Genomic DNA, 14,476 nt, shown 5'->3' with positions numbered 1-14,476 from the left:
AACTATGACAGACAAAATGAGGAAAAAAAATCCAGAAAATCACATTGTAGGATTTTTTATGAATTTATTTGCAAATTATGGTGGAAAATACGTATTTGGTCAATAACAAAAGTTTCTCAATACTTTGTTATATACCCTTTGTTGGCAATGACACAGGTCAAACGTTTTCTGTAAGTCTTCACAAGGTTTTCACACACTGTTAATGGTATTTTGGCCCATTCCTCCATGCAGATCTCCTCTAGAGCAGTGATGTTTTGGGGCTGTCGCTGGGCAACACGGACATTCAACTCCCTCCAAAGATTTTCTATGGGGTTGAGATCTGGAGACTGGCTAGGCCACTCCAGGACCTTGAAATGCTTCTTACGAAGCCACTCCTTTGTTGCCCGGGCGGTGTGTTTGGGATCATTGTCATGCTGAAAGACCCAGCCACGTTTCATCTTCAATGCCCTTGCTGATGGAAGGAGGTTTTCACTCAAAATCTCATGATACATGGCCCCATTCATTCTTTCCTTTACACGGATCAGTCGTCCTGGTCCCTTTGCAGAAAAACAGCCCCAAAGCATGATGTTTCCACCCCCATGCTTCACAGTAGGTATGGTGTTCTTTGGATGCAACTCAGCTTTCTTTGTCCTCCAAACACGACGAGTTGAGTTTTTACCAAAAAGTTCTATTTTGGTTTCATCTGACCATATGACATTCTCCCAATCCTCTTCTGGATCATCCAAATGCACTCTTGCAAACTTCAGATGGGCCTGGACATGTACTGGCTTAAGCAAGGGGACACGTCTTGCACTGCAGGATTTGAGTCCCTGGCGGCGTAGTGTGTTACTGATGGTAGGCTTTGTTACTTTGGTCCCAGCTCTCTGCAGGTCATTCACTAGGTCCCCCCGTGTGGTTCTGGGATTTTTGCTCACCGTTCTTGTGATCATTTTGACCCCACGGGGTGAGATCTTGCGTGGAGCCCCAGATCGAGGGAGATTATCAGTGGTCTTGTATGTCTTCCATTTCCTAATAATTGCTCCCACAGATGATATCTTCAAACCAAGCTGCTAACCTATTGCAGATTCAGTCTTCCCAGCCTGGTGCAGGTCTACAATGTTGTTTCTGGTGTCCTTTGACAGCTCTTTGGTCTTGGCCATAGTGGAGTTTGGAGTGTGACTGTTTGAGGTTGTGGACAGGTGTCTTTTAATGCTGATAACAAGTTCAAACAGGTGCCATTAATACAGGTAATGAGTGGAGGACAGAGGAGCCTCTTAAAGAAGAAGTTACAGGTCTGTGAGAGCCAGAAATCTTGCTTGTTTGTATGTGACCAAATACTTTTTTTCCACCATAATTTGCAAATAAATTCATTAAAAATCCTACAATGTGATTTTCTGGATTTTTTTTCCTCAATTTGTCTGTCATAGTTGACGTGTACCTATGATGAAAATTACAGGCCTCTCTCATCTTTTTAAGTGGGAGAACTTGCACAATTGATGGCTGGCTAAATACTTTTTTTCCCCACTGTATATACAGTGTGTGCAAATGTAGCAAGTTATGGAGGTAAGGCAATAAATAGGCTATAGTGCAGAATAATTACAATAGTATTAACACTGGAATGCTAGATGTGCAAGAGATTATGTGCAAATAGAGATACTGGGGTGCAAAAGAGCAAAATAAATAACAATATAGGGATGAGGTAGTTGGGTGGGCTAATTTCAGATGGGCTGTGTACAGGTGCAGTGATCGGTAAGGTGCTCTGACAACTGATACTTAAAGTTATTGAGGGAGATAAGAGTCTCCAGCTTCAGAGATTTTTGCAATTCGTTCCAGTCATTGGCAGCAGAGAACTGGAAGGAATGGCGGCCAAAGGAGGTGTTGGCTTTGGGAATGACCAGTGAGATATACCTGCTGGAGCGCAGACTACGGGTGGGTGCTGCTATGGTGACCAATGAGCTAAGATAAGGCGGGGATTTGCCTAGCAGTGATTTATAGATGGCCTGGAGCCAGTGGGTTTGACGACGAACATGTAGTGAGGACCAGCCAACAAGAGCGTACAGGTCACAGTGGTGGGTAGTGTATGGGGCTTTGGAGACAAAACGGATGGCACTGTGATAGACTACATCCAATTTGCTGAGTAGAGTGTTGGAGGCTATTTTGTAAATGACATCGCCGAAGTCAAGGATCGGTAGGATAGTCAGTTTTACGAGGGCATGTTTGGCAGCATGAGTGAAGGAGGCTTTGTTGCGAAATAGGAAGCCGATTCTAGATTTAACTTTGGATTGGAGATTCTTCATGTGTGTCTGGAAGTTGAGTTTACAGTCTAACCAGACACCTAGGTATTTGTAGTTGTCCACATACTCTAGGTCAGACCCGTCGAGAGTGGTGATTCTAGTCGGGTGGGCGGGTGCCAGCAGCGTTCGATTGAAAAGCATGCATTTAGTTTTACTAGTGTTTAAGAGCAGTTGGAGGCTACTGAAGGATTGTTGTATGGCATTGAAGCTCGTTTGGAGGTTTGTTAACACAGTGTCCAATGAAGGGCCAGATGTATACAAAATGGTGTCGTCTGCGTAGAGGTGGATCTGAGAGTCACCAGCAGCAAGAGCGACATCATTGATATACACGGAGAAAAGTGTCGGCCCAAGAATTGAACCCTGTGGCACCCCCATAGAGACTGCCATAGGTCCAGACAACATGCCCTCCGATTTGACACACTGAACTCTATCTGAGAAGTAGTTGGTGAACCAGGCGAGGCAGTCATTTGAGAAACCAAGGCTATTTAGTCTGCCAATAAGAATGCGGTGGTTGACAGAGTCGAAAGCCTTGGCCAGGTCGATGAAGATGGCTGCACAGTACTGTCTATTATCAATCGCGGTTATAATATCGTTTAGGACCTTGAGCGTGGCTGAAGTGCACCCGTGACCAGCTCGGAAACCGGATTTCATAGCGGAGAAGGTACGGTGGTATTCGAAATGGTCGATGATCTGTTTGTTAACTTGGCTTTCGAATACTTTCGAAAGGCAGGGCAGGATGGATATAGGTCTGTAGCAGTTTGGATCTAGAGTGTCACCCCCTTTGAAGAGGGGGATGACCGCGGCAGCTTTCCAATCTCTGGGGATCTCAGACGTTATGAAAGAGAGGTTGAACAGACTAGTAATAGGGGTTGCGACAATTTCGGCGGCTAGTTTTAGAAAGAAAGGGTCCAGATTGTCTAGCCCAGCTGATTTGTAGGGGTCCAGATTTTGCAGCGCTTTCAAAACATCAGCTGTCTGAATTTGTGTGAAGGAGAAGCGGGGGGGGGCATGGGCAAGTTGCAGCAGAGGGTGCAGAGTTGGTGGCCGGGTTAGTGGTAGCCAGATGGAAAGCACGGCCAGCTGTAGCAAAATGCTTGTTGAAATTCTCGATTATTGTAGATTTATCGGTGGTGATAGTGTTTCCTAGCCTCAGTGCAGTGGGCAGCTGGGAGGAAGTGCTCTTATTCTCCATGGACTTTACAGTGTCCCAAAACTTTTTGGAGTTAGTGCTACAGGATGCAAATTTCTGTTTGAAAAAGTTAGCCTTTGCTTTCCTGACTGCTTGTGTATATTGGTTCCTAACTTCCCTGAAAAGTTGCATATCGCGGGGGCTATTTGATGCTAATGCTGTACGCCACAGGATGTTTTTGTGCTGGTCAAGGGCAGTCAAGTCTGAGAAGAACCAGGGGCTATTTCGGTTCTTAGTTCTGTATTTTTTGAATGGGGCATGTTTATTTAAGATTGAGAGGAAATTACTTTTAAGGAACAACCAGGCATCCTCTACTGACGGAATGAGATCTATATCCATCCAGGATACCTGGGCCAGGTCAATTAGGAAGGCCTCCTCGCTAAAGTGTTTTAGGGAGCGTTTGACAGTGATGAGGGGTGGTCGTTTGACCGCGGACCCGTTACGGACGCAGGCAATAAGGCAGTGATCGCTGAGATCCTGGTTGAAGACAGCTGAGGTGTATTTAGAGGGTATGTTAGTCAGGATGATATCTATGAGGGTACCCATGTTTACGGATTTAGGGTTGTACCTGGTAGGTTCGTTGATAATTTGCGTGAGGTTGAGGGCATCTAGCTTGGATTGTAGGATGGCTGGGGTATTAAGCATATCCCAATTTAGGTCACCAAGCAGTACAAACTCTGAGGATAAATGGGGGGCAATCAATTCACATATGGTGTCCAGGGCACAGCTGGGGGCTGAGGGGGGTCTGTAGCAAGCGGCAACAGTGAGAGACTTATTTCTGGAAAGGTGGATTTTTAGAAGTAGAAGCTCAAACTGTTTGGGCACAGACCTGGATAGTATGATAGAGCTCTGCAGGCTATCTCTACAGTAGATTGCAACTCCACCCCCTTTGGCAGTTCTATCTAGACGGAAAATGTTATAGTTGGGGTTTGGAAATTTCAGAATTTTTGGTGGCCTTCCTGAGCCAGGATTCAGACACTGCTAGAACATCAGGGTTGGCAGAGTGTGCTAACGCAGTGAATAACTCAAACTTAGGAAGTAGACTTCTGATATTTATGTGCAAGAAACCAAGACTTTTGCGATTACAGAAGTCATCAAATGATAGCGCCTGGGGAGTAGGAGTGATACTGAGGGCTGCAGGGCCTGGGTTAGCCTCTACATCACCAGAGGAACAGAGGAGGACTAGAATAAGGATACGGCTAAAGGCTCTAAGAACTGGTCTTCTAGTGCGTTGGGTACATAGAATAAAGGGGGCAGATTTCCGGGTGTTATAGAAAAGATTCAGGGCATTATGTACAGACAAGGATATGGAAGGATATGAGTAAAGTGGAGGTAAACCTAAGCGTTGGGTAACAATGAAAGAGATAGCATCACTGGAGGTGATGGCGTAGTAGTGCAGTTGTGCTTTTATCAGAAATAAGTCTCTCACTGTTGCCGCTTGCTACAGACCCCCCTCAGCCCCCAGCTGTGCCCTGGACACCATATGTGAATTGATTGAACCCCATCTATCCTCAGAGTTCGTATTGCTTGGCAGCGATCACTGCCTCATTGCCTGCGTCCGTAATGGGTCCGCGGTCAAATAACCACCCCACATCACTGTCAAACGCTCCCTAAAACACTTCAGCGAGCAGGCCTTTCTAATTGACCTGGCCCGGGTATCTTGGATGGATATTGACCTCATTCTGTCAGTAGAGGATGCCTGGTTGTTCTTTAAATACCAATATACACAATCAGTTAGGAAAGCAAAAAAGGCTAGCTTTTTCAAACAGAAATTTGCATCCTGTAGCACTAACTCCAAAAAGTTTTGGGACACTGTAAAGTCCATGGAGAATAAGAGCACCTCTTCCCAGCTGCCCACTGCACTGAGGCTAGGAAACACTGTCACTACCACTAAATCTACGATAATCGAACATTTCAACAAGTATTTTGCTACAGCTGGCCATGCTTTCCACCTGGCTACCACTACCCCGGCCACCAGCTCTGCACCCTCCACTGCAACTTGCCCACTCCACTGCAACTTTCTTTCTAAAATTAGCAGCCGAAATTGTCGCAACCCCTATTACTAGCCTGTTCAACCTCTCCTTCGTATCGTCTGAGATCCCCAGAGATTGGAAAGCTGCCGCGGTCATCCCCCTCTTCAAAGGGGGTGACACTCTAGATCCAAACTGTTACAGACCTATATCCATCCTGCCCTGCCTTTCGAAAGTATTTGAAAGCCAAGTTAACAAACAGATCACCGACCATTTCGAATCCCACCGTACCTTCTCCGCTATGCAATCTGGTTTCCGAGCTGGTCATGGGTGCACCTCCGCCACGCTCAAGGTCCTAAACGATATTATAACCGCGATCGATAAAAGACAGTACTGTGCAGCCGTCTTCATCGACCTGGCCAAGGCTTTCGACTCCGTCAATCACCGCATTCTAATTGGCAGACTAAATAGCCTTGGTTTCTCATATACCTGCCTCGCCTGGTTCACCAACTACTTCTCAGATAGAGTTCAATGTGTCAAATCGGAGGGCCTGTTGTCTGGACCTCTGGCAGTCTCTATTGGGGTGCCACAGGGTTCAATTCTCGGGCCGACTCTATTCTGTGTATATCAATGATGTCGCTCTTGCTGTTGGTGACTCTCAGATCCACCTCTACGCAGACGACACCATTTTGTATACATCTGGCCCTTCATTGGACACTGTGTTAACAAACCTGCAAACGAGCTTCAATGCCATACAACACTCCTTCCGTAGCCTCCAACTGCTCTTAAACACTAGTAAAACTAAATGCATGCTCTTCAATCGAACGCTGCTTGCACCCGCCCACCCGACTAGAATCACTACTCTCGACGAGTCTGACTTAGAATATGTGGACAACTACAAACACCTAGGTGTCTGGTTAGACCGTAAAACTCTCCTTCCAGACTCACATTAAGCATTTCCAATCCAAAGTTAAATCTAGAATCGGCTTCCTATTTCGCAACAAAGCCTCCTTCACTCATGCTGCCAAACATGCCCTCATAAAACTGACTATCCTACCGATCCTTGACTTCGGCGATGTCATTTACAAAATAGCCTCCAACACTCTACTCAGCAAATTGGATGTAGTCTATTACAGTGCCATCCGTTTTGTCACCAAAGCCCCATATACTACCCACCATTGTGACCTGTACGCTCTTGTTGGCTGGCCCTCACTACATCTATAAATCTCTGCTAGGCAAATCCCCACCTTAACTTAGCTCATTGGTCACCATAGCAACACCCACCCCTAGTGTGCGCTCCAGCAGGTTTATCTCACTGGTCATCCCCAAAAGCCAACACCTCCTTTGGCTGCCATTCCTTCCAGTTCTCTGCTGCTAATGACTGGAACGAACTGCAAAAATCTCTGAAGCTGGAGACTCTTATCTCCCTCACTAACTTTAAGCATCAGTTGTCAGAGCAGCTTACCGATCACTGCACCTGTACACAGCCCATCTGTAATTAGCCCACCCAACTACCTCATCCCCATATTGTTATTTATTTTGCTCATTTGCACCCCAGTATCTCTATTTGCACATCATCTTCTGCACATCTATCACTCCAGTGTTAATACTAAATTGTAACTATTTTGCACTATGGTCTATTTATTGCCTTACCTCCATAACTTACTACATTTGCACACACTGTATATATATTTTCTGTTGTATTTTTGACTTTATGTTTTGTTTTACCCCATATGTAACTCTGTGTTGTTGTTTTTATCGCACTGCTTTGCTTTATCTTGGCCAGGTCGCAGTTGTAAATGAGAACTTGTTCTCAACTGGCTTACCTGGTTAAATAAAGGTGAAATCAAATAAAATAAAAATTGTGCAGGGGTACCAGGTAGTTGAGGTAATATGTAGGTAGGGGTGAAAGTGACTAGGCAATCAGGATAGAGATTACATCTCCTTATCCAGGGAGTGCACACACACTCACACACAGCGAATGTTGTGTTTGTTTAATATTGTTTCAGGACTATGAAAATTGAAAAAAGTATTAGTCTATGGATTATGAAAACAACAAAAATAAATGGTAAAATGGGAGAGGAGAAATGACTAGAGACAATGTTGTTTGACTCACTGACCATGACCCATGAGTTCTTCTTACCTTTGTTCAGTAGAAAAGTCTCCCTCTCTAAACGTTATAGGTTGTTCCATAGACCGGTCACTCTTCATGGACACACAGCTGGGTACAGGGGAGGCTGGTCTCTCCTGCTTGATTGGACTTCAACACAACAGAGACAAACATTACGTCTCTCATCTACTCTGAGCTCAGATGGGAAACATAAGAAGAGTTTCATTCCAAAAACGCTATATATCCATTTTCAGAAATGTTGGTAAATTAAATTGTATTGTTTGAAGAAATTATGAAAGAGATTGGTGTGTTTTTTCACTATCTAATCATGGCATGGGGTTGGTTGTAAAATGACACACTTGACGGTTTAATGTCAGAGATTGCCTCACTCTCATAGAAATAAAAATATGGGATGCACACAGTCAAATGTAACAAATAACTACATTTGTAATACATATACAGAACCTGTCAAAGAAAACATTTACATTTGACATTTTAGTCATTTAGCAGATGTTCTTATCCAGGGCCCGGTTTCTCAAAAGCATCTAAAGGCTAAATTGATCTTAAGTTCATCGTTAGAACCTTCGTAGGAGCCGATTAATTCAGAAAAGAAGTTGACTACAAATACAAAGTTGTCAATGTCTTTGCAATTGATACAAACAAGGACGTATAAAATGATGCTTCAAATGAAAACCGAGATGACTGCTTTAAAATATAAACAGTAGGCTATAGGCCTATTTCAATCATATTGAAATACATTTCATGTTCAATCAATTGAGTTCTATTCTGCTACTGTCAGTAATCTGTCTCAATATATTTCATGATGTGTAGCCTAACATGTGAACAATGATGTGCCAAATCTGTGATTTAGAATAAGCCGCCTCAATATTTGCAGCTGTAGGTGTTAATATCTCTCTAGGAGCTGATCCGTTATCAGTATTGTGCAATAATTATAATGTTAAGGAAAGATTTGAATGGAGAAAGCTGATCTGAGAGCAGCGCTCCCTTTCTTTCGATCCTATCAGTATTGATACATGCTCCACCGGACATCCAACCTTGTCGTGCTGCTTATCCAGTTTCTGCTGGTCTGCCTGCAGCTATGGAACCCTGACCTGTTCACCGGACGTGCGACCTTGTCCCAAACCTGCTGTTTTGACCCTCTCTCTCGCTCTCTCTCTCTCTACCACACTTGCTGTCTCGACCTCTGAATGCTCAACTATGAAAAGGCAACTGTCATTTACTCCTGAGGTGCTAACCTGTTGCAACCTCTATAACCACAGTGATTATTATTTGACCCTGCTGGACATCTATGAACATTTGAACATCTTGAAGAACGATCTGGCAATAATGGCCATGTACTCATAAACTCAGCAAAAAAAGAAACGTCCCTTTTTCAGAACCCTGTCTTTCAAAGATAATTCATAAAAATCTAAATAACTTCACAGATCTTCATTGTAAAGGGTTTAAACACTGTTTCCCATGCTTGTTCAATGAACCATAAGCAATTAATGAACATGCACCTGTGGAACGGTCGTTAAGACACTAACAGCTTACAGACGGTAGGCAATTCAGGTCACAGTTATGAAAACTTAGGACACTAAAGAGGCCTTTCTACTGACTCTGAAAAATACCAAAAGAAAGATGCCCAAGGTCCCTGCTCATCTGCGTGAACGTGCCTTAGGCATGCTGCAAGGAGGCATGAGGACTGCAGATGTGGCCAGGGAAATAAATTGCAATGTCCGTACTGTGAGACGCCTAAGACAGCGCTACAGGGAGACAGGACGGACAGCTGATCGTCCTCGCAGTGGCAGACCACATGTAACAACACCTGCACAGGATCGGTACATACGAACATCACACCTGTGGGACAGGTACAGGATGGCAACAACAACTGCCCGAGTTACACCAGGAACGCACAATCCCTCCATCAGTGCTCAGACTGTCCGCAATAGGACTGAGGGCTTGTAGCCCTCACCAGACATCACCGGCAACAACATCGCCTATGGGCACAAACCCACCGTCGCTGGACCAGACAGGACTGGCAAAAAGTGCTGTTCACTGATGAGTCACGGTTTTGTCTCACCAGGGGTGATGGTTGGATTCGCGTTTTTCGTTGAAGGAAAGAGCGTTACACCTCCTTTTATTTTTTGCTCCTTTTTCTTTTTTTTGGGGGGGGGGGGGGTGGATCAGCTTAATATTGCAGATAGATTGTATCTTCTATCAATGTAATTATCTGCATCACTTCCAATCCCCCATGTTATTTTTATATATATATATACTCCCCTTTATTACTTTTCAACCCCACCATCCTTTCCCTACTTGGAGTAAATTAGTGAACAACAATGCCCAGGCCTCTACTTCCGGTCTATACTTACTATCTACACCTTATGGACAGAGTTAATTTTACAATAATTATATTATATATATATATATATATATATATATATATATATATATATATATATATATATATATATATATATATATATATATTTTTTTTTTTTTTTTTTGCTCCTGAACTTCTTCTACTCTCAACCTCTCCAATTATTTTCATGATGTCCATCTGGTTTGCTTCTATATGCCATATCTTTCTAACTGTGCTCTTTCCCAAAAGCTCCCAACATACAACCTATATACTTATTATGGACACAGTATGCTTACATTATTAGCTATCTTTGTTATTATTTGTTGTTATTTGTTATTAGTCCCATCCTTCAACTATATTCAATACCTCCCATCTATCTCTTAACACCATCCATATAGGATTTCTATTTGCCATATATATTTCAACCGTACTGTGATGTTTAAAAAAAGTTCTGAACCTTTCTATTCTCATTGCTTCTACAGATTGTGAATTAAAAATAAACATTTTTGCTAAAAGTATTATTATATTATTGATTGATTGACTATGACTTTTCAGATCACCCAGTAATGCTATCTGCAAGGTTAGCTCCAGGTAAATATTGCAATCTTTTAGCAATTCCTGGACCTGTGTCCAAAAACAAGCTACAAATGGACAGAACCAAAACAAATGATCTAAAGATTCTGTCTCTTCACAGAAAAATCTGCAGAGCTGGGAAGATTGTATCCCCCATATAAATAACATTCTATTGGTAGCAAGAATTTTTGATAATAATTTAAATTGCAAGATTCTAATTTTTGAATCCGGTGTCGTTTTGCATGTCAGTTCATAAACACTATGCCATGGGATCGGTACGTCAAAGATCTCTTCCCAACTATTTTGCAATCTATATGGGACGGCTGTCAATCCTTTGGTCCTTAAGTGAAACTGATATACTTTTTTATTTATCACAGTTTTCCTTAACCAATTATGTTCTTTAATGCAAGGCTTTCCTCTTCCACCTTTGCGGTAAGGCTGCAATTATTTGGTTGTAATTTTGGGTAGAGCAGACATTTCCATATGTTTTTGTTAGCTGCATGTGCGACATAACTCCACCAGTCCTACCGATGATATAATTTACGAAGATTATACCTTTTTTAAACATTCTGTCACGAAATAATGTTTTTTTGTCAATTAGTATATTTGAATTTAACCACAATATTTGTTGCATTATTTGTTCTGTCGTTTCTGGAGGATTAAATTGAAATTGCAACCAACTTTCTATGGCTTGTTTAAGAAATAGTGATATTTGGGAGATTATTTCCTTTTCAAATAACTGAAAGTGAGAGGTTGTAATCTGAATAAAGGGAAAAAGGCCTTTCTTGAACATTGGGTGAGACAATCTTACTAATTTGCTTAAGAACCAGTTCGTATTTAAGTATAACTTTTGTATGACTGAAGCTTTTAGTGATAGGTCTAATGCTTTAATATTTAATAATTTCTGTCCTCCGAATTCATATTCATTATATAAATATGCCCTTTTAATTTTGTCTGGCTTGCCGTTCCAAATAAAATTGAATATATTTTTCTCATATAATTTAAAAAACTGACCCATGAGTTCTTCTTACCTTTGTTCAGTAGAAAAGTCTCCCTCTCTAAACGTTATAGGTTGTTCCATAGACCGGTCACTCTTCATGGACACACAGCTGGGTACAGGGGAGGCTGGTCTCTCCTGCTTGATTGGGCTTCAACACAACAGAGACAAACATTACGTCTCTCATCTACTCTGAGCTCAGATGGGGAAACATAAGAAGAGTTTCATTCCAAAACGCTATATATCAATTTTCAGAAATGTTTTTAAGTAGCTTTTGTTGTTTAAAGAAACTATGAAAGAGATTGGAGACATGCATTTGTTTAAAATCTATCACTTAACGGTTTCATTTCAGAGAGACAAATAATCATGTTTTTTGCAAAATTCTAAATATCTGCCTCACTCTCAGAGAAATAAGTAGTACTGCTAGGTTTAACACAGTAATAATATATCTGCCTCACTCTCAGAGAAATAAGTAGTACTGCTAGGTTTTACACAGTAATAATATATCTGCCTCACTCTCAGAGAAATAAGTAGTACTGCTAGGTTTTACACAGTAATAATATATATCTCCCTCACTCTCAGATAAATAAGTAGTACTGCTAGGTTTTACACAGTAATAGTATATATATCTGCCTCACTCTCAGATAAATAAGTAGTACTGCTAGGTTTTACACAGTAATAATATATATCTGCCTCACTCTCAGAGAATAAGTAGTACTGCTAGGTTTTACACAGTCAAATGTGACCGACCGGCTCGATTCTGACTTATATAGCAACATTTGAAATAGTTTTTTTTACATTGGGTAAAAGTAGAGACTCAGCTTGAAAAAGGTATTTCATACACTATCGTTGAGGAACAATGGGAAAGTAATTCTGCTTTGAAAGATGATAAACTTGTAACCTCACTTTTGAGAAAATGGCCTTTGAATGTTTTGGTTCACCTACTGGAGAGCTCTTCTTTATCTACAGTGGTGTTACTTTGGCAGATAATGTCACCCATCTAAATAAATAGTATATTTATATAGTTAACTAAATGCATGGTGTTTTTGGTTTATGTCAGTTTCATTGTTTGTTATGCTATAAATTGTTATTCTATGGTTGTAAGTGGTCAAATGAACTAGAAAATGTCATATTTTGAAATTCTGAGTAATTACTACTTTAGTAAGGATACACTTTATTCAGTACTACTGCAGTTGCTGACTACTTCCAATAGACAGCAGCATAAAACCAAAAATGACATTTCAGAATATTCCTTTAGTTTTCTCCCTGGATACACCACCACTCCTCCTCACAGGAAAACTCCTGCACACGCTTTTTACTGTCCCTTTCCACACTGCTAACGCAAGAGGAATGACTGAAAAAGCATTTAACACATTACTGTGAAGTAATATAATGATTATTATTAGCTATTTTGAAATTATACTTGATTATTATAACGATTATCAATAAGCCTGAACATTAATTTTGTCACCTCTGGTCGAGAAAAACTTATTTTCCTAGTACATTCATTGTCAGATTCATCAACCAGCAGCGAGCACTCTGCCTTCTAGCACAAGCGAGGGGCATGTTGAGGTACATTTGCTAAATGGGAGGATTGCATGATGTCATTTATTGGTGGGCTGGAAGACGCACTCTGGTCTTATCTATTCCGAGGTTGTTTATTCCCAATATCAGATATTAAGATAATTTTTTATAATGCATGTATACTAGGGTTGAGGTTAGTGCATCTGTCTAGTGATTATTTAACCAGGGTTCAACACCTGCTATAGTCACTATTTAATTGCTCTTCTAAAAGCAACACAGGCCTAATACGAGATATATAGCTAACTAAAGTAATGAGTGACAGTCTTAGTTAATCACGGGACATATAGTCTTTGGTTGCATGCTATTTTATGTTAATCATATTGTTGCTTGTAGCCTATAACTGATGCTTTGTGGTCTTATGCTGCCATCTATTGGAAATATTTATTAATTAAAAGTTATTAATTCACGTACAGCCTTGCAATAATAAATATCATAAAATAACTTATGGGTTAAGGCTAAAATAGGTTATACGTAGGGTTAAAGTTTCTGTATAGCACTTTGTGACATCTGCTTTATAAATACATTTGATTGATTGTTAGGTTTAGGGTTTTTAAGGCAAAAAACAGTATGGGTTTATGGCACTCTTGCTCCTCCTTGTGGCCGTATGTGGATACTACATAACTCATTCATCACATAAAAAAAAAAAATTTGTCACGGGTCTCCCGGTCGCGGCCGGCTACACCAGTCTGGATTCGAACCAGGATCTCTAGTGGCCTTAGACCACTGCAGGAGACCTGACACTTCATGACACTTGCTAGGCTCATAATCTGAGGTAGCAACTGCGTCTGATCTACAAATCCATTAGCTAGACCACCCGATTAGAGAACAATCACCCCATTATATCCATTTGGTTTGCAACTCAGTGAACCTGTGTAGCATTTGCTCAATTCGATGCCTACAAACAAAGATTTCGATGCATATCAAATTACCCAGCAGCCATATAGAAACAACAAATCTTCAAAAAAAAAGTGTATTTCTTAATTAAAAAATGTCTTCTGGCTGTTTAAATCGGCCACATCTTGAAAAAGAGGACAGGGACATGCGTTTAAAAAAAAACTTTTGATGGCTATCAAATCTTGTTAATAATAAGTTACCTGAGGTAAACCTACAGGGTTAACGCTTGCCAAGTAGCCGTAACCTTGTTAATAATAAGTTACCTGAGGTAACCCTACAGGGTTAACGCAGGCAGGTCTCGTTGATAACAATAGTGAAGCTGGCATTGTGACGCAGAACAATGGGCTGGGAATAGAACGTTCTGAAGGCGAGTTGGTGTCACAGAGCTCAATAGAACTAATAGGAGCTGGTAGGGTGAAAAATGCCCAAACATAAGGCCTGTTTTTTCGCGATTACTTCATAAGTAGGGACAGAAGGTAATATTATGAAACTGGGCTCCATGGCGGATACAATGAACTAGT

The 14,476-nt window shown here is 41.3% G+C and overlaps 1 protein-coding gene across 1 annotated transcript in view; it reads right to left on the bottom strand.

Moving 5' to 3' along the window:
* Positions 1–7,708, bottom strand: part of LOC311118603 (uncharacterized protein) — a 50,197-nt gene extending 42,489 nt beyond the window's left edge. The window contains exon 1 of the mRNA XM_084193393.1: positions 7,576–7,708. Coding sequence (XP_084049519.1) covers positions 7,576–7,643 — 68 coding nt within the window. The 5' untranslated portion in view covers positions 7,644–7,708. The remainder of the gene's footprint in view (positions 1–7,575) is intronic.
* Positions 7,709–14,476: the final 6,768 nt, after the last annotated feature.

The sequence above is a fragment of the Coregonus lavaretus genome (assembly GCF_964263955.1).
Source record: "Coregonus lavaretus genome assembly, contig: HAP1_SCAFFOLD_1751, whole genome shotgun sequence".
Classification (NCBI taxonomy): Eukaryota; Metazoa; Chordata; class Actinopteri; order Salmoniformes; family Salmonidae; genus Coregonus; species Coregonus lavaretus.
Note: the sequence above shows the minus strand (reverse complement) of the source record. Positions and strands in the feature narration are given on the sequence as shown.